Raw genomic sequence first — 18470 nt, forward strand, 5'->3', positions numbered from 1 at the left:
TCATTCATCAGCACTGTCAGGACTGCCGCAAAAATAGCACAATCTTGAAGAGCACACTACACAGGTGCTAACTTTAGGCGTGTACGCCACCATGACCGCCAAGATCTAATTAATCTAATGTGTGTTAACTGAACACATCTGGTGTGTCTCTGAGTACACTTCTGAACACATAAGCCAGCTCTAGTAAAGGCGAGTCCTGTCCAACAGCCTTGGCCAAACAGGAGGTGGCCTCCCCACCTGTCAGCTTCTCAGCAGCGGCTCTAGCCATTTACCCTTCAGATCTTAGGTTTCCCGACTTCCATACTGTGTCAACATCCTACTGGCTTTGTCTCTTGAGAAATTTTCTGTGATGTTCTGAGAATAGATGATTACAATGTAGCCTAAACAACCTAGAGTGAAGTGTGTACTGGACACGTTAGTGGTAGCTCAGTAAGACATCACACCACAACATACTTCTTTGGAATCCATTACACTTTGGAAAAGGCTTTAACTACACTTAAATAAATCTTCCCAAATCACGCACATTAATAAGTGAATGCAGCTCAGTAGTAGAGTGCTTCCATGAAACCCTGGGTTCAAGCTCCAGCACCACAAAAATACTATTAATAGTAATAACAGTAGCACCTTCTAGACATGGTGGCTCATGCCTAGAACCCCAGCACTACGGCTGAGGCAGGAGGAATGTGAATTCAAGGCTACCCTGGGCTACAAAAGCCAGGCTGTCTCAAAAGAAAAAGAAAACAAAACCTATAATGTGAGGCTATTAGAAGAGACTGTGTCCATCCATAGGAAAAGACACTTCCATCTCTAAATAATCCTTTAATAGAGTTTTCTCTGAGATAACTTATCAGAAAGCTGGTCCCAAAGAGCCCAAACCAACAACCTGCAGCTAAAACTGAGCAGCACCTCAGAAAAAGGCCGCACAAGCTTCTCCATCACCACTCAAGCTTCAGCCACTCCAGCAGAACATACTGAGTCAGGAAACAGCCGAAAGGAAAAGCACTCCCTTCAAAACCGGAGACAGTCAGACACCAACAGAAAACGAGAGCAGAAGACATTGTCTGCTGTTCAGCCCACACAGCCCCTCCTCTTGAGATGAACGCAAGGTCACAGGCCTAACTTACCTCCATGTGGCCACCTTTGGCTTCAGGAAAGTCAGCCCCAGCCTCTGGACAAGCTTCACCCCGAGCTTCCGCAGCAAAGTCTGATTGCTCTCGGGAAGTCTGCATCCATCAAGGCACTGGAGCACAGTGCTGGCTGCAGACAAGAACACACAACTTGATGCGGCAGGAGGGAGCATGCATCCCTGAAACAAGCCAATCCCACAGGCCCAAGGCAGGTGGCAGATAAGCCACCCTGAATCCCTGAGCCCTGGCCACAAGACCTCTTTCTCCCCAGGTTATCTGCCAACAACAGCTACAGTGACACCTACTTAGTGTCCTCACCATGCAGCAAAAAAATTAGGAAAGGCCCAGAGCATAGGGGAAGCCATCTTGCTACAAGCAATCATGCAGAGCCTGAGGGACAGGGGACATGACACAGGAATAAGTGTGGGCAAAAGCAGTCATTCAAGTGTACCAAGGCTTCTGGGTTGTGTTTTGTTCACAGGGTGCTCTCTCAGCACTGTGCTGGAATGGAGGCAATGATGCAGGAGGAAATTGGAAATTGAGCCTGAGGAGAACATAATGGCAAGATCTCTCTCACATGCGACTCTGGGCTACAAAGGCCTTGCACGGGACTAAAGTGAACAGAATGGCATTCTGTAGACAAAACTAAAGCCTAGGATAAGAAGCAAAGGGTAGGTCTCAGAGATGGGCTTGAAATAAAAATAGACAAGACTGAGACCAATCATATAAGGGTGAGGAAGAAAGAAGACAGGGTGGGATGGAGCCAGTACAAAAATCGCAGATTAAGCCAGGCCTGTGTGACAGAAACAAGAGGAGAAGATGAGGGGTGGGGAAAGGATACGAAGCAACAGGAAGGGAGGATGAGATGACAAGAAGGAGATGTGAGTCGATGAGAGGAAGAATGTGAGGTTATGCCATGGAGACAATGGATGAGGTAACAAAATGGTGTTGGAGACCTGAAAAGGAGGGAGCATAGGAGGGAAAGTGAAGTGACAGGGAGGAAGAAGGAAAAAGAATGAAGTGATGAAGTCACAGGGGAGGGGAATCAGGAAAAGACAATGGAAAGAGTGAAAGGATACAATAAAGGTGGGAAAGAGGGGACAGATGTAGAATGAGGAAGGGGAATGAACTGATGGGAATCAGAGATGAGAGTACAGAAAAGAGGAAGTGACTTGAGGGAATGAGTGAGGAGGGAAAATAAACCACTGGAGTAAGAGTATGAGATGATGGAAAGGGCAGGTGAGGCAATGGGAAGAGGGAATGAGGGGTGGGAAGTAGGGATAATTCGTTGGGAAATGAGGAGGTGATGGGCAGGAAATAAAGTAATGGCAAGCTAGAGAGGAAGGGAGGATGAGAGCATGGAGAGGATGCTGTGATGATCAGACGGAAGATGATGGAGACGGAATGAGAGGAGGTGGTAAGGGAAGGTGGTGGGAGAAGGGATGAGTGACAGGGAAGGGGAATGAGGCAATGGAGGGCATGGAAAAACAAAGCTGCTAAGGTCCCAGGTGACCTCAGGCCACGCTTACTATTACCAGGCCCCTCCAGAATTACATCAGGGCACTTATGACACTGCAAAACCTAGATATCCACTACAAAGCCTTCAGAAATTTTCTATATTTCAAATAAGTAGAATAGTTTCTCAAGGAACACAAAATAGAAAATCAAAAAGCTATAACATACCCCAAATACATAAAGCTACCGGTTCTTACATGCTTGAGTAAAACTGTTAAGAGCAGCATACTTGGTTATATACCCACAAACTCACAACACAAACATATTCTTCTTTAAACTAATCTTACCATAGGGTAGACAATCTTCACGTTTTCCATGCTTAAATATTTGAGCCTGAAAAAAAAAAACAGCATGTCTTAAATGCATGTTTGAATGTACAGACATTATCAGAACAAACTCATTGCATCTTCCAGAATCTTTGCTGCGCATACACCACCAACACCAGGTGAGGAGATTCAGCTCGAGGCAGAGCTGCATGCAGATCTCCAACAGCCCTCACATCAAGAGCACATCAAGGGAGGCTAGTTCTGAGCTCAGATCCTAACTGCAGAACGAGCAAGAGGAGGAAAAGTCTCACCAATAGCTACAGATAAAAGGATCCGTACAAGTGAGAGGCCATGGAAATCTTTCCTCCCCTCTCACCACCTTAGTTAACCCAGGAGGAGGTCCACTCTCCGCCACAGTTGACCCCTGGATCTGGCTCCTGATGGCAGCCACATCACATGCAGACTCTGCACACAGCACAAATGAACCTGGAGGGCGGCAGCCAGAGAACAATCTCATCTTCACTCGTGCTAATTCTCTCTCACTAGCATCCTAACACATTGGTCCTCATTGGGTTACTGCTCCTTACAACAATGGTTCTCCCAACTCTCGGAATTTGTTCTTGACCTCCTCATATGTACTATGGCAGCATATACCCACATTTACTCACACACACAAACACACACACACACACACACAATATTTTTTATTTTAATTAATTAAAGTTTATTCACTTTGTATCCCACCTGTAGTTCCCTCCCTTTTCCCCTCCCAACCTCACCTTTTCTCCCTCATCTCCTACCATGTCCCTCCCCAAGTCCACTGATAGGGAAGGTCCTCTTCCCCTTCCATCTGACCCTAGCCTATCAGGTCTTATCAGGACTGGCTGCACTCTCCTCCTCTGTGGACTGGTAAGGCTGCCCCCAGCCCAGAGCCAGCCACTGAGTTCATATCAGAGATACTCCCTCTTTCCCTTACTTTCCTTAGGGAACCCACTTGGACTCTGAGCTGCCATGGGCTACATCTGTGCAGGGTTTCTAGGTTTTCTCCATGAATGGTCCTTGATTGGAGTATCAGTCCTAGGAAAGTCCGATGGGCCCAGATTTTTTGGTTCTGTTGCTTTCCTTGTGGCGTTCCTGTCCCCTCCAGTTCTTTCTATCTCCCCCTTCTTTCATAAGATTCCCTTCAACTCTGCCCAATCTATGGCTATGAGTCTCAGCACCTGCTTTGATACCCTGCTGGGTAGAGTCTTTCAGAGGCCCTCTGTGGTAGGCTCCTGTCCTGTTCCCTGGTTTCTCCTTTTGATGCCCATCCTCTCTGCCTTTCTGAATGAGGATTGAGCATTTTAACCAGAGTCCTCCTTGATTAGCTTCTTTAGGTGTACAGATTTTAGTATGTTTATCCTATATCATACGTCTAATATCCACTTATGAGTGAGTATATACCCTGTCTGTCTTTCTGGTTCTGGGATATCTCACTCAGGGTGATCTTTTCTAGTTCCCACCATTTGTCTACAAATTTCATGATTTCCTTGTTTTTAATTGCTGAGTAGTATTCCATTGTGTAAATGTACCACAATTTCTGTATCCATTCCTCTGTTGAGGGTCGTTTCCAGATTCTGGCTATTACAAATAAAGCTGCCACAAACATGGTTGAGCAAATGTCCTTGTAGTATACTTGAGCCTCTTTTGGACATATGCCTAGGAGTGGTATGGCTGGATCCGGAGGTAGCGCTATTTCTACTTGTCTGAGAAAACACCAGATTAATTTCCAAAGTGGTTGTACCAGTTTACATTCCCACCAGCAGTGGAGGAGAGTTCCCCTTTCTCCACAACCTCTCCAGCTTGTATTGTCATTTGAGTTTTTGATCTTAGCCATTCTGATGGGTGTGAGGTGAAATCTCAGGGTCGTTTTGATTTGAATTTCCCAGATGATTAAGGGCACTGAACATTTCTTTAAGTGTTTCTCTGCCATTCGATATTCCTCTATTGAGAATTCTCTGTTTAGCTCTGTACCCCATTTTTTAATTGGATTGCTTGATTTGTTGCTGTTTAACTTCTTGAGTTCTTTATATATTCTGGATGTCATCTTCTGTCAGATAAGAACACTAGTTCTCTCACACTAGAACAGTGGCCCTATCTAGAACACTGATCCTCACTAGAATTCTGGTTCTTCTCACTGGAACACCAGTTTTCTTGCACTAGAGCACAGGTACTACAGCGATTCTACACATTTACACAAATGAAAACCATAAGCACATATAGTGGCTCATGCCTATAATCCTAATACTTGAGAGACAGAGCCAGGAGGATCACAAGTTCAAAGCTACCCTTGTCTGTATAGCAAGTTCCAAGGTAGCCAGAGCAACATAGGAAGAACCATGTCTCAACAAACAGGCAAATGAACATAAGCACAAAATACATGTAAACACACAAAGAGTGTAAATTAGCATAAAAGTGCGCACAGCCAGAATGGGTGAGTTGACTCTGTCCCCTGAGCTCCAGCCTCCATACCCACCCTCCCGAGGAAGCCTATCAACCCCAGGAAAACCCAGGACTCTGCCTGCCTTCTGGAGAAGGCCTGCTGGTCCCCAGGAACAACCACGTTAGCCCCCTCCCCCTTAAAGCACACCCTTAAACAGCAGTAAACCACACCTGCCCCCCTGTGTTCCATTTTCCGACCCATGTCTGCCTCCAGCCCTGGTACCCCAGCTGGCACCAGGTACAACCAAATGACTAAAAGGCAACATAAGAACACTATCAACAAGAGCCAGGACAATATGGCACCACCAGAGCAGAGCTGTCCTACTACACCATGCTTTAATACAGCTGAAGCACAAGAAGATGACCTTAAATCTAATCTTCTAAAGATGATAGAAGTCTTTAAGGAGGAACTAAATTAATTCATTAACGCAGGGGCTGGAGAGATGGCTCAGTGGTTAAGAGCACTGCCTGCCCTTCCAAAGGCCTGGGTTCAATTCCCGGCACCCAAATGGCAACTCAAAATTGTCTGTACTCCAGTTCCACAGGATCTGACACCTTCACACTAATGCACATAAAATAAAAAATTTAAAGAAAAAGAAATAAATACAGGAAAAAACAATCAAATAGGTGAAGGAAATGAATAAAACTGTTCAAGACCTGAAAATGGAAATAGAAGCAATAGAGAAAACACAAAATGTGGGAATCCTGATGACGGAAAACCTAGGGAAGAGAACAGAAACTATAGATGCAAGTATCACCAACGGAATATAAGAAATGGAAGAAAGAATCTTAGGCAAAGAAGGTAAGATTGATAAAATCAATATATCAGTCAAAGAAAATATTAAATCAAAAAACTTTCTGACACAAAACATCCAAGAAATCTGGGACACTATAAAAAGATGAAACCTAAGAATGACAGGAAGAGAAGATTCCTATGTCCAAGGTCCAGAAAATATTTTCCACAAAACCATAGAAGGAAATTTCCACAACCTGAAAAAAGAAATGCCTATAAATATACAAGAAGCTTACAAAACACCAAATAGATTGGGCCAGAAAAGAAAATCCTCCGACTACATAATAATCAAAACACTAAATGTACAAAACAAAGAAGAATTTTAAACGCAGCAACGGAAAAAGACCAACTAGCATAAAGGCAGACCTATCAGAATTACACTCAACTTCTCAACAGAGATCCTAAAAGCCAGAAGGGCCTGGGCAGATGTCTTATGGTCTCTAGGAGAGCACAGATGCCAGCGCAGAGTACTAGACCCAGCAAAAATTTTAATCACCATAGATATTCTATGACAAAACCAAATTTAAGCAGTATCTATCCACAAATCCACACCTATAGAAGATACTAAAAGGAAAACGCTAACCAAAGGAGGCTAATTACACCCAAGAAAACACAGGAAACAACACCACACCAGCAAAACCAGAAGGGAAGCACCACACATACACATACACACCCACACCCCCACACACACAAAACTAACATCAACATCCAGCTACCAGGAATTAACAATCACTAGTCATTAATATTACTCAACATCGATGGAACCAATTCCCTAATAAAAAGACACAGGCTAACATAATAAATATGAAAACAGGATCCATCAATCTGCTGCATACAAGAAATACACCTCAGCAACAAAGATAGACATAACCTCAGAGTAAAGGGCTGGAAAAAGATTTCCAAGCAAACCCAAGAAGCAACTGGAGTAGCCTTTCTACTATCTAATAAAATAGACTTTCAACCAAAATGAATCAAAAGAGATGAGGAAGGGTACCTCACACTCATCAAAGGAGAAGTCCACCAATACGACATCTCAGTTCTGAACACCTATGCTCCACATGCAAGACCAGGGGACTAAAAACAATTAACAAGAGCATGCTTATCAGGAGGAGATCATTTATTATGGAAATCAGAATTTGCAGAGCACTGTCGATTTACAGCTGAACATAATCAAGCTCAAGGAATTACTATAACTTATGACATGCTTGCTGGGGAAGGGATCTATAGGGAAACAGGACAGCAATTGGATTTTCATGTGGCAGTTTATGCTCAAGTGGATGCTGCTGCCCAAAAGGCCTAGAATAAACTTCCGCAAACAAGTAGACAAGTGGAGGATCTGTCTAAAATCTGTCAGGGACCTGATGAGTTATTTCAAGATTTTGTGGCAAGATTAATGCAAGCAGTAAGCAGACTTATAAGTGATAAAAATTCTGGATTACTATTAGTAAAACAGTTGGCTTATGAGAATCCTAACAGTACCTGCCAAGCAGCTTTGAGACCCTTTAGGAAGAGAGGAGATATTTTTTATTATATTAGGTTATGTTCTGACATTGGGCTGTCTTATACTCAAGGAGTAGCTATGACTGCCACCCTACATGGGAAGAATATTAAAGAGGCATTATTTCAGCAAAAGAAAGGCCCAAGTAAAATGGAAAGATCCAATTACTGGAATATGGCAAGGCCCTGACCCCATATTAATATGGGCAAGAGGGTAAATTTGTGTTTATCCACAGGACGCAGAAGGAGCCAGGTGGATCCCAGAAAGACTGGTGCAATTTGCAGGAAATGTTCCCCGGAAGGAGGATGTTCCCCCCCTGCAGACAATCGTGAATTCTATCCTGACAGTGAATGGAGACCTGTGTTGGACTTATGCTCCTGACTCACCTTTGTTTCATTCTGCTCACTGGATATTTTGCAGATAAACCTTTTAGATACAACGTGACTGGACTTGATTAGTCTGATAATCAGAATTCTCAACAAAAACAGGAAGAATGGGAAAGAAGACTGACTATGGGACTTTGGTCTGATTTTGGTTTTCAGCAGACCAAAACAAGCTTGCTTCAGAAACTCTTGGGAGGCCTTGTAACGAACGGCCCATGTACATTCTCCTTACGTGTTGTTGTTTGGAAATGTTAACAAGATTCAAACTTTAATGTTTCTTGCCAGCAATGTAAACTAACAAACTATTTTTAAGCTTTCAAATGGTTCTGGTTGTTCAACAGCCTTTTACTATGGTTCCTGTGAATGTTTCTCAGACTTGGTATTTACAAAGGAGTCCTCTTTTAAGTCACTTTTATGGACTTAAAGTGTTACTTTGGATTTGGCTTGTTATTAGGAGCACATCTCCCATTCGTGCCAATTGAAACCTTCCAGAAGGTCTTTTAGAATGTTAAAGCTGAGCCGATCTGCATAAAGTTAATCCCCAGTGTCTTCCCTAGCAGAGATTAGTAGCCAAACACAAGTAAAATTTCTCTGAGGTGTATTCAACCTAAGACAGGGCATGAAGGATGGAATTCATGTACCAATGATGGACAGAAATATATACAAGAGAGACAACCTAAGACAGGCACAATCTTCTGTTCCATAGCTCTTAAGTTATGGTCAATTTTTAATAAATTAAAAAGGGAGACCTGTTGGAAGCCACTGGTCCTTCCAGCTTGCTTTGATATTTAGATCTCAGCAGAAAGACTGGCCTTCATTTGGAGTCAGTGAAGCATTTCCAAGTCTATTTCACCTTTTGTTTGAGACAGCAGGTGGGGTGTCCTTGTCTAGGACACACCTTTTGCTTGACTTCCTCGTAAATTTACTCATTTGTCCTGAGGGGCATTTGCTCTGGCTTAAAGGAGTCTGGACTAAAGCAAGGTGTTTAGTTTCCACTAGAGCCTCTCGGAAAGGTCCCATGTGATGTTTGTTGGTTTATTAATTTCAGTCCTCAAGAACTGAATTTCAGTCCCAACTCAAGAACCATTCGAATCTGCCAGCGGGCTCCAGCAAAACCATACACATTAAACAGTGGTAGACTTCAACACTGCTAATGGACAGGTCATTGAGACAGAAGCTAAACAGAGAAATAATGAAACTACTAGACATTATGAACAAATGGCCCTAACAGATATCTACAGAATGCCCAAACACAAAAGAATATGCCTTCTTCTCAACATCTCACAAAACCTTCTCTAAAATTGAACATATACTCAGTCACAAAGCAAGCCTCAACAAATACAAGAAAACTGAAGTAACTCTTTGTATTTTATCAGACCACCATAGATTAAAGCTGGACTTCAAGAACAACAGCAACAACAGAAAGCCTACAAACAAATGGAAGCTGAACAACTCTCTACTCAATAAAGGCTGGGTCAGGGTAGAAATAAAGAAATTAAACTTTCTAGAATTCAATGAAAATGAGAGAACAACATATCCAAACTCAGCCAGGTGGTGGCTGTGCACACCTTTAATCCCAGCACTTGGGAGACAGAGGCAGGCAGATCTCTGTGAGTTTGAGGTCAGCTGGTCTACAACATAAGTTCTAGAACAACTAGGGCTACACAGAGAAACCCTGTCTCCCTTATGAACACTGACACAAAAGTACTCAATAAGATAATTGCAAACCGAATGCAAGAACACATCAAAAATATCATCCACCACCCGACACACTGACACATGCCTGTAGTCCCAGCACTCAGGGAGGCAGAGGCAGGCAGATCTCTGTGAGTTTGAGGCCAGCCTGGTCTACAAAGTGAGTCCAGCCTAGTCTACAAAGTGAGCCATGGCTACAAAGAGAAACCCTATCTCAAAAGAAGAAGAGGAGGAGGAGAAAGAAGAAAAAGAAAAACATCACCCACCATGATCAAGTAGGCCAAGAAGAAGAAAGAAAAAAGAAAAGGAAAAGTGGTAGTATAATGTTCTTTGGAAATGTATACACCTTACCCTTGTTCATTCAAATGCTGATTTCTCCTCCCCACACACACTCTGGTTTCAATCTGGATATTGCATCGTGATTCTTATTCTAAACGTCCTTTCTCAACTTTGTGTAAACAGGCCAAAATAAAGCAACTAGCCACAATGTTGAGCAAGGAGGGGGAGGAGCCAGAGGACAGAAAAGAGAGGAGGAGCCAGAGGACAGGAAATGAGTGGGAGGAGAAAGGGCATTTGAATGAACAAGGGCAAGGTGTATACATTTCAACAATAGTAAATATTAATCAACACCTACAACAGAAAAGAAAAGAGAGAAGAGAAGAGAAGAGAAGAGAAGAGAAGAGAAGAGAAGAGAAGAGAAGAGAAGAGAAGAGAAGAGAAGAGAAGAGAAGAGAAAAGGAAGAAGACACATCATCCACGATGATCAAGTAGGCTTCATAGCAGGGATGCAAGGTACTTCAATATGCAAAAATCCATCAATGTGATCCACCATATAAACAAACCGAAAAATAACAAAACAAACAAAAAATGATCATCTCCTTAGATGCTAAAAAACCTTTGACAAAATCCAACACTGGTTCATGTTAAAAGTCTTGGAAAAATGAGAGACACAGAGTGCATACTGAAACACAATAAAGGCAATATACTGTACGCCAATAGCCAACATAAAATTAAATGGAGAGAAACCTGAAGTAAGTCCACTAAAATCAGGGACAAGAAGACAAGGCTGCCCACTCTCTCCATATCTATTCAATATAGTACATGATGTTCTAGTTAGAGCAATAGGACAACAGATAAAGGGATACATGGATAAATGGAGAGGAAAAAGTCGAAGTATCACTATTCACAGATGATATAATATCATACATAAGTGACCTCCAAAATTCTACCAGATAACTCCTACAGCTTATAAACACCTTCAGCAAAGTGGCTAGATACAAAATTAACTCAAAAAAAAAAAAATCAGTAGCTTTACTTTATAAAAGCAATAAGCAAGCTAAGAAAGAAACTGAGAAATCAATACCCTTTACAATAGCCACAAATAATATAAAATATCTTGGTGTGACTCTAACCAAGCAAGTGAAAGACCTGTATGACAAGAACTTCAAGTCTTTCAAGAAAGTTGAAGAAGATATCAGAAGATTGAAAGATCTCCAATGTTCACAGATTGGAAGAATTAACATAGTTAAAATGGCCATCTTACCAAAAGCAATCTACAGATTCCTTTAATTATCACTATCAACAGAGCAAAAGGATAGCCTACAGACTGGGAGAAGATCTTCACTAATCCTTCATCTGACAGAGGGCTAATATCCAGAATATATGAAGAACTCAAGAAATTAAACACCAACAAACCAAATAATCCAATTAAGAAATGGGTTACAGAGTTAAACTGAGAATTCTCAACAAAGGAATCTCTAATAGCCAAGAAACACTTAAAGGCACAACGCAGTCCTGATGAGATCTGAAAGACTAGGGTCAGATGGAAGGGGAGAAGGACCTCACCTATCAGTGGACTTGGAGAGGGGCATGGGAGGAGATGAGGGAGGGAGGGTGGGGTAGGGAGGGAATGAGGGAGGGGACCACAGCTGGACTACAAAGTGAATAAACTGTAATTAATATAAAAAAAATAAAACTTAAAAAAAAAGGCTCAACGTCCATAGCCACCAGGAAAATGCAAATCAAAACGACTCTGAGATTTCACCTTACACCCATCAGAATGGCTAAAATCAAAAACTCAAGTGACAGCACATGCTGGAGAGGATGTGCAGCAAGAGGAACACCATTATTGGTGGGAGTACAAACTTGTATGACCACTATGGAAAGCAATATGGTGCTTTCTCAGAAAATTGGGAATAGCTCTACCTCAAGACCCAGCTTTACCACTCTTTTAGCATATACCCAAAAGACACTCCGCCATACCACAAGGACACTTGTTCAACTATGTTCATAGCAGCTTTATTCATAATAGCCAGAAACTAGAAACAACCTAGATGTCCCTCAACCAAAGAATAGCTAAGAAAATGTGGCACATTTACACAATAGAATTCTACTCAGCTATTTTTTTTTTTTTAAATAAAGGACATGATGAAATTTGCAGGCTAGAACTAGAAAATATCACCATGAGTGAGACAGCCCAGAACCAGAAAGACACACATGGCATTTACTCACTCAAAAGTGGATGTGAGCCATAAAGTGCAGAATAACCATGTTACATAGAGTGGACAGAAGGAGGGAAGTGGATGGGAGAAAAAGTAGGGAGAGGCCCAGGGATAGGAACCAGGAATGGGTAGGGTGGGGAAGCTGGGAGAAAGAACAGAAATTGAGGGGGGCCCATCTCATGGACTGGAGAGGCCCCAGGAGACTAAAAGGGTGCCCCTAGGTGAGGATCCTAAGCAGAGGGGGACATGGTGCCTGAAGTCGCCACCTCCTGTAGCGAGGCGGGACTTCCGGTGAAGGGACATCAACCCCCACACAAACCCCGTGACCCAAAATCTGTCCTGTATATAAGAAGTGTAGGGATAAGGATGGAGAGGAGACTGTTGTTCTCAGTGACAAGGATGCCGGGTTACACTGAAGACAGTCTGCCCGCCTAACCAGAGAGGTTACGTGCAGTGCACATTACCACCCGGACAGTGCAGTGTCAAGACAGGGCGGAACTGGGCAGGAGTAGGTGATAGGAAAAGTTCCAGGTCCTCCTTGCAAGAATGCTGAGGCAAAGATGTTGCTAAGCAAAAGGACCCAAGTGGGAGGTCATGAGATCTAAGTTCAACTTCTGAAGAAGCAGAGTAATGGGAAGCAGAATCGGAAAGCATGCGGGCAGCACACCACACAGCATGGCGGCACAGTGGCAGCACCGCTAGCCCTGAGGGGAACAATCTTTGGAAAGAGGCAGGACCTTTGAAGTAGGCCATTAGTAAGATCTTTTCTGGCTGGGCATGGTGGCGCACGCCTGTGATCCCAGCACTCAGGGAGGCAGAGGCAGGTGGATCTCTGTGAGTTCCAGGCCAGTCTGGTCCACAAAGTGAGTCCAGGACAGTCAAGGCTACACAGACAAACCCTGTCTCAAAAGAAGAAGAAAAATTAAAAAAATATGTTTTCTGTTTTTGTCTTTTTCTAATTTTGCTGCTGTTGTTTATTGTTTTCAGACAGGACCTCAGGCTACTGCCAAGGCTACTCAGAAACCTCTAATATTACTCCTGCCTCCACCTCCAGAATGCTTAGATTACAGGCATCATTCATTCTACACTCAGCTTAAAAAAACAAACTTTAAAGTGCGTGTGTGCATGTGTTTTAGTGGTAAAGTGTTTACCTACTATGTGCAAAGTCCTGCATTCATTCCCAGCAACACACACACACACACACACACACACACACACACACAAAATAAAAAAGACTCAGTAAAGCTTCCTCATACTCCATCTGTGCTGCATAGACAAGCCGGAGCCAGTCTCCCCAAGTGAGGCTGGGCACAACTGTCCTACAACAGGGGCCACCATTGCCACAGGGGCTGAGGCTAGGCCTCATCTCCTTTCCTAGTCCATGCAGAATGATAACAGTGCCCACCTCACTTCGCCATCCTAAAGTTCATCTCCCTTATTCTCAAACACATTCCCAAAGAACAAAGATCTGTATTATAATGCTCCCTTGCTAGGTAAACATAGACATATTCTCTGTGCAAAATCTAATTAAGAACTGCTCCCTGGGCTCGAACACTGGTCAGTGCCTTCTCAGCTCACATCAGGGTGGACAAGAACTAAGAGAGACCCACAACTGGACAATGTGCACAGAAGGACTTTGAAGAACTTGATCCCAAAAGAGATGTCTCTATCAAGCCCCACCCTTCAACGATCAAGGATCAATGGAGACAATGTGGAACTACCACAAGAGCCAGAAGTGACTGATGGCTCCAAGGAAACAGTCTCACAGCACAGCAGGGCTAACACACATGAACACGAAGACTGTGGCCATACATGCAAGACCTGCACGTTCAGGCCAGACAGATCCCATCACTCCCGGGGAAGCGGGAAGCAGACACAGAGTTCCAGCCTCACCAAGGAGCTACTTGCAAACAACAAACAATGCTGGCAAAGGGGAAATCAGATCTCTCCATGAGGTCGCTGGGTACCTCAACCACACTCCAGAGCAGGCACCATGCTGTGAGTAGCTGACCCACACAAAACAACCATGATGGGTCTTTTGTGGATTATTTGGGGGAAGGGGCGTTTTGTTCCATTTTGTTTTGGCATTTCCTGTCTTACTACTGGTCTTTTACTTGTTGTTATGATTTCACTTTCGTGTTTTTGTGGGAAGATTTTTTGTTTTGTTGTGGAAAAGAAAGAATATAAAGTTGAGTAGGTAGGAAAGAGCTGGGGGACAGGAAAAAAACGATCAAAATATATTGTATAAATTATGGGTTTTTTTTTCAAGACAGGGTTTCTCTATGTAGCAATGTATGAAAATTGTAATTAAAAATAACTAAAAAGAAAAAATTTTAAAGAATTCTTCCCTACATTCAGTTTATGTGAGAGAAAACCAGAAGTTACTTCACCAAAGTTCAAACACATCAAGTACCATGTATTTTACACAGAAAGCTCACACTTAATCAATCAATATCTCTCAAGCAGAAATATGGAATATTCATGCGGGGGTCAAAGAGCACCAAAACACAGCAGTGCTGGACCAGTGCATAGGACAGCCTCGGCATGTGGGAGACTCAAATCCACGCCCAAAGGAGAAACGAGGAAACCTCAGACACAAATGGAGCTGGCCCCATAAGCTCGCCATCTTGGGGCAGAGAGGGACAATGTGCAAGACAGCAGGCCAAGCTGGTACAGTGGGAGGAAGATGCACTGGCAGAGGACAGAGTCATGTGGCACTCTCACTCGCCTGCAAATGCCTAGCTCAGCTCCTACTGCCCCCTGCCCCACACAAGCCAAACTCCCAGCATGGTCTGGCTGCCTGCCAGCACCTGGAAAACGGAGAAACAACAGTGTGTACCTTCCTAAGTATAGTACCAACTCTTTCCACCCTGAGCCATTTTAGAAGTTTCAAGCTAGATTTCCAAGATGACACAAGAGTACACATTCAGAGGAAGTCATGAAGATAGCAACTCTTCATGTAGCACCCAAGAAAAAAATAAAGGGAAACCTTCCCCTGAAAGAAAAAAGAAGAAATACAGGACTTTGATTTTTCACCTACAAGTCATCTTCACAACACTTAGAAGGTTGTGTAGCAGGAGGACCACAAGTTTACAGCTAGCATGGGCTATACTTCATTTAAAAAAATTTACTTCTTTCAAATGCTGCTCAGTGCTTGCCCTACCCTGGGGACAGTGACTCTCAGCATCAAAAGAACCTGGGCATACACACACACACCACACTCCACTTTTGTGGATGAATGAAACAGGAACCAAACTAGAGCCACCTGCTTTCAGAAAAAGCACAGGCAACACTAAGGCAATTACACCACCAACAGTTCGGAAAAAAAACACCTCTCGGCACAGGAGGAGCAACCATGTCTGTTTTTGTTGTTCTAGAAACTAGTGCAGGGTAAGGTGCAAACAAAACAAGTTTCCCAGTAATCATCCTAAAGCACCACCACGCCCCTCCATTCTACCCACCCAAGCTCACGTCCCTCCCTGGGGCACACTCTCCAAGCCCTGTAAATCACAGGCTGAAGAGCCACACAGAAGCAAGTTCACCCTGCTGCCAAGCAAGAGGTGCTGGTTTGAGGCTCCCTGAAGGCACTGCCAAGTTCAAGCCAAGAAAAGCAACTCCACCCCAGGCCGGTGGAGAAAGGTCCCGGAGCTGGAACTCAGGTGTGGCTGTCACTGATGTGCAAGGTCTCTAAGAAGCCACAATCTGAAACTGTGGGGGCAATGACCAGCAGGAGAGCAGTCTCAGAGCACAGCCTTAGAGGAACAGGTCCCTGAAGTCTGAGACCTTGGGAGCACTGACCAGCGGGAGAGCAGGCTCAGAGCCCAGCCTTAGAGGAACAGGTCCCTGAAGTACTTCGTTACAGCTCTTGTTATGGTCTCTCATGAGGACAGTATTTATTTAATATTTATTTATTTTACATATGAGAGTTCCATCTTCTCTCTCTCTCTCACACACACACCAGAAGACACTACGGTACCCATACCACTTCACATATGGGACAAGGCACAGGGCAAAAACGATGCTCCTTGATTTTGTCTTAACACTAAGAAAGTTCTCCATCATGAAAGGCTTAGCAAACCAGAGTAAAGAACTATAAAGCACTTTTAAACATGTCACATAGGAGATCAAAACCCAGGCAGAAAAAGACAACTAAAACCCACAACCCCAGGCGGAGCAGCAGGCAAAGCCAGGTACTCGCCTCGACTAGAGACTCTGCTCTCACTGACTTCCTCCCCAGTGCAAAGGCATCCAGGACAGTTCACTCCAGAGCCCCTCCCTCAAGGACTGTGGAAACTCTCAGCACAAAGCAGCACCCAAATATGTAAGGTCTAGCACACCTACTGGCTCTAACAGGGAGAAGTGAGAGGTGCCTTGAAGGACTCACTGTCCCAAGAACAGCAGCACTGACACTGGGAAGAGGGTGGCTGGACACAGGGCAGACCCAGGAGAGGCTCCAGGCCGGGCACCGCCTGCCCGACAAGGAGACTGCTGGCATTGTGTACTGGTACCCTCCGCAAGGCCCCACTCTCTCTGAGCAGCTCTGCGAGCGCAAACAAAACCGAAGATTTCTAGTGTGAGTGGCTCTGTGCTCTACCTCCGGGCCACTTCTGAACTCCGAGATCCGGCCAAATTCTCAGGGTGTAACCCACCTAACTGAGCAGCTCCAGGTTTGGCCATATCCCCGAAGCAAGACTTCCAGGAAAGGGTGTTTCTTTCCTTACTGGAGAAGCAAGGCAGGACCCTTCCCCTACCATATAATGAAAGAATTGCCATTGACAGAAGAATTTCATGCATCAAGTTCAGATTTGTTTATTCATTTATATGAGACAGGGTCTTTCTTCCCTGAACAGCCCAAGATGACCTCAAACTCAATATCCTCCTGCCTCGGCCTTTGAGTGCTAGATTACCAGCAAGGACAGAAAAAACAACCACACACACAATTACTTACTGCAATCTCCAAGATGTAAAATGAAAACTCACCCATAGGACAGACCGTAGACAATAGGAAAATGGCCAGTGTGGAGGGCAGATAAATCCAGCCCCTCAAGTCTGTGTTATCGCTACTTATTTCACTTTCGAGTACTTCTCAAGTAAAAACAACCATTTCTCGATCAACTGATAAATGGGGAAAGTACGGAAATAGTCCCCCCACTGAGAGCCCAGGACTAAGGGTACCCCCACAACACGGAGCTTCCCAGGCTCAAAGGCAGAAGCCGTGCATACAGAGCCAAGTAGCTGGGCACAGGAGAAATACCCAGCATGGCTGAGGCACCTGAGGGCAGAGATTAAAACCCAAACTTCCGTAAAGCAGGCAAGGTCAGTCTGGCCCCACATGGAAGTGAGGGAAGTGAGGGAAGGAAAGGCTGAACAGCTGTACCAAAAACCGCGTCTTCAACACAGCACCAATGACAGCTAACCCTGGAGCCAGTAACGCCTTTGGCTGACAAGTGTTAGATGGATCAAAAAGGGCACTGTGGTACATGTCTGTAATCTCCAGAGCTGGAGATAGGAGGACGAGTTAATTCAAAGCAAGCCTGGATTACACAAGAACACTGTCAAGGTGGTGGGGGTAGCACCAAGGCCCACACAGGTCTTAGACCCTTTGCCACAACCTGAGGGAGCAGGAAGGTGCTGGGGTGGAGAACTCTCCTGGCAAGCTGGGCTACCAGAACGGCCTGGTGTAAAGGACAGCTGCTCTGTACACACAAACCACAACGTTCTCTAAATGCTGACAAGAACCAACTGTCAGAACAAAGCAGCAGCCGCTCAAGCTCAACACAGGGGAATCAACTTCAGGAGCTGATACAGACACTTTGTTGTTCCAGTGATAGAATGACTCAGCAACAGAGGGCTGGCTGGTGGCCCAGCTTCTCCAAATGAGCAGACATAGGTCACCAACCACAAAGATGTTCAAAGCTTCATTGGTTGAGTTCCCCAGTCCACACACAAGCACGAAAGACGCAGTGTGCACTGCCCAGCTTGGAAAACTTGGTCTAATTCCTCACTGGCACCCTCTGGGCTCAGAGGACAGGAGGACACCCCAGCCTGTCCTTGGTGGGCCCTCCCGCTCATGCTTCTCACCTCCTGTTCCCTCCAGGGGCAGCCTACCAAATACAGAGAACCCTGTCTTGACCAAGGAACAGCATACACCTCAGGGAACCCAGCAAACAAGGCCGTACCCCATGGAGGTAGGGCAGAGTAGGCTGCCTGT

The 18470-nt window shown here is 44.4% G+C and overlaps 1 protein-coding gene across 2 annotated transcripts in view; it reads right to left on the bottom strand.

Moving 5' to 3' along the window:
- The window catches only part of Tbcd (tubulin folding cofactor D), a 163518-nt gene that overhangs the window by 121536 nt on the left and 23512 nt on the right, over nt 1–18470 (bottom strand). For both annotated transcript variants that reach the window (XM_021654200.2, XM_021654203.2), the window contains exons 8-9: nt 2930–2975; nt 1125–1257 (exon numbers count right to left, since the gene is read on the bottom strand). In XM_021654200.2, coding sequence (XP_021509875.1) covers nt 1125–1257; nt 2930–2975 — 179 coding nt within the window. The remainder of the gene's footprint in view (nt 1–1124; nt 1258–2929; nt 2976–18470) is intronic.

This window comes from Meriones unguiculatus, chromosome 7 (assembly GCF_030254825.1).
Source record: "Meriones unguiculatus strain TT.TT164.6M chromosome 7, Bangor_MerUng_6.1, whole genome shotgun sequence".
NCBI lineage: Eukaryota > Metazoa > Chordata > Mammalia > Rodentia > Muridae > Meriones > Meriones unguiculatus.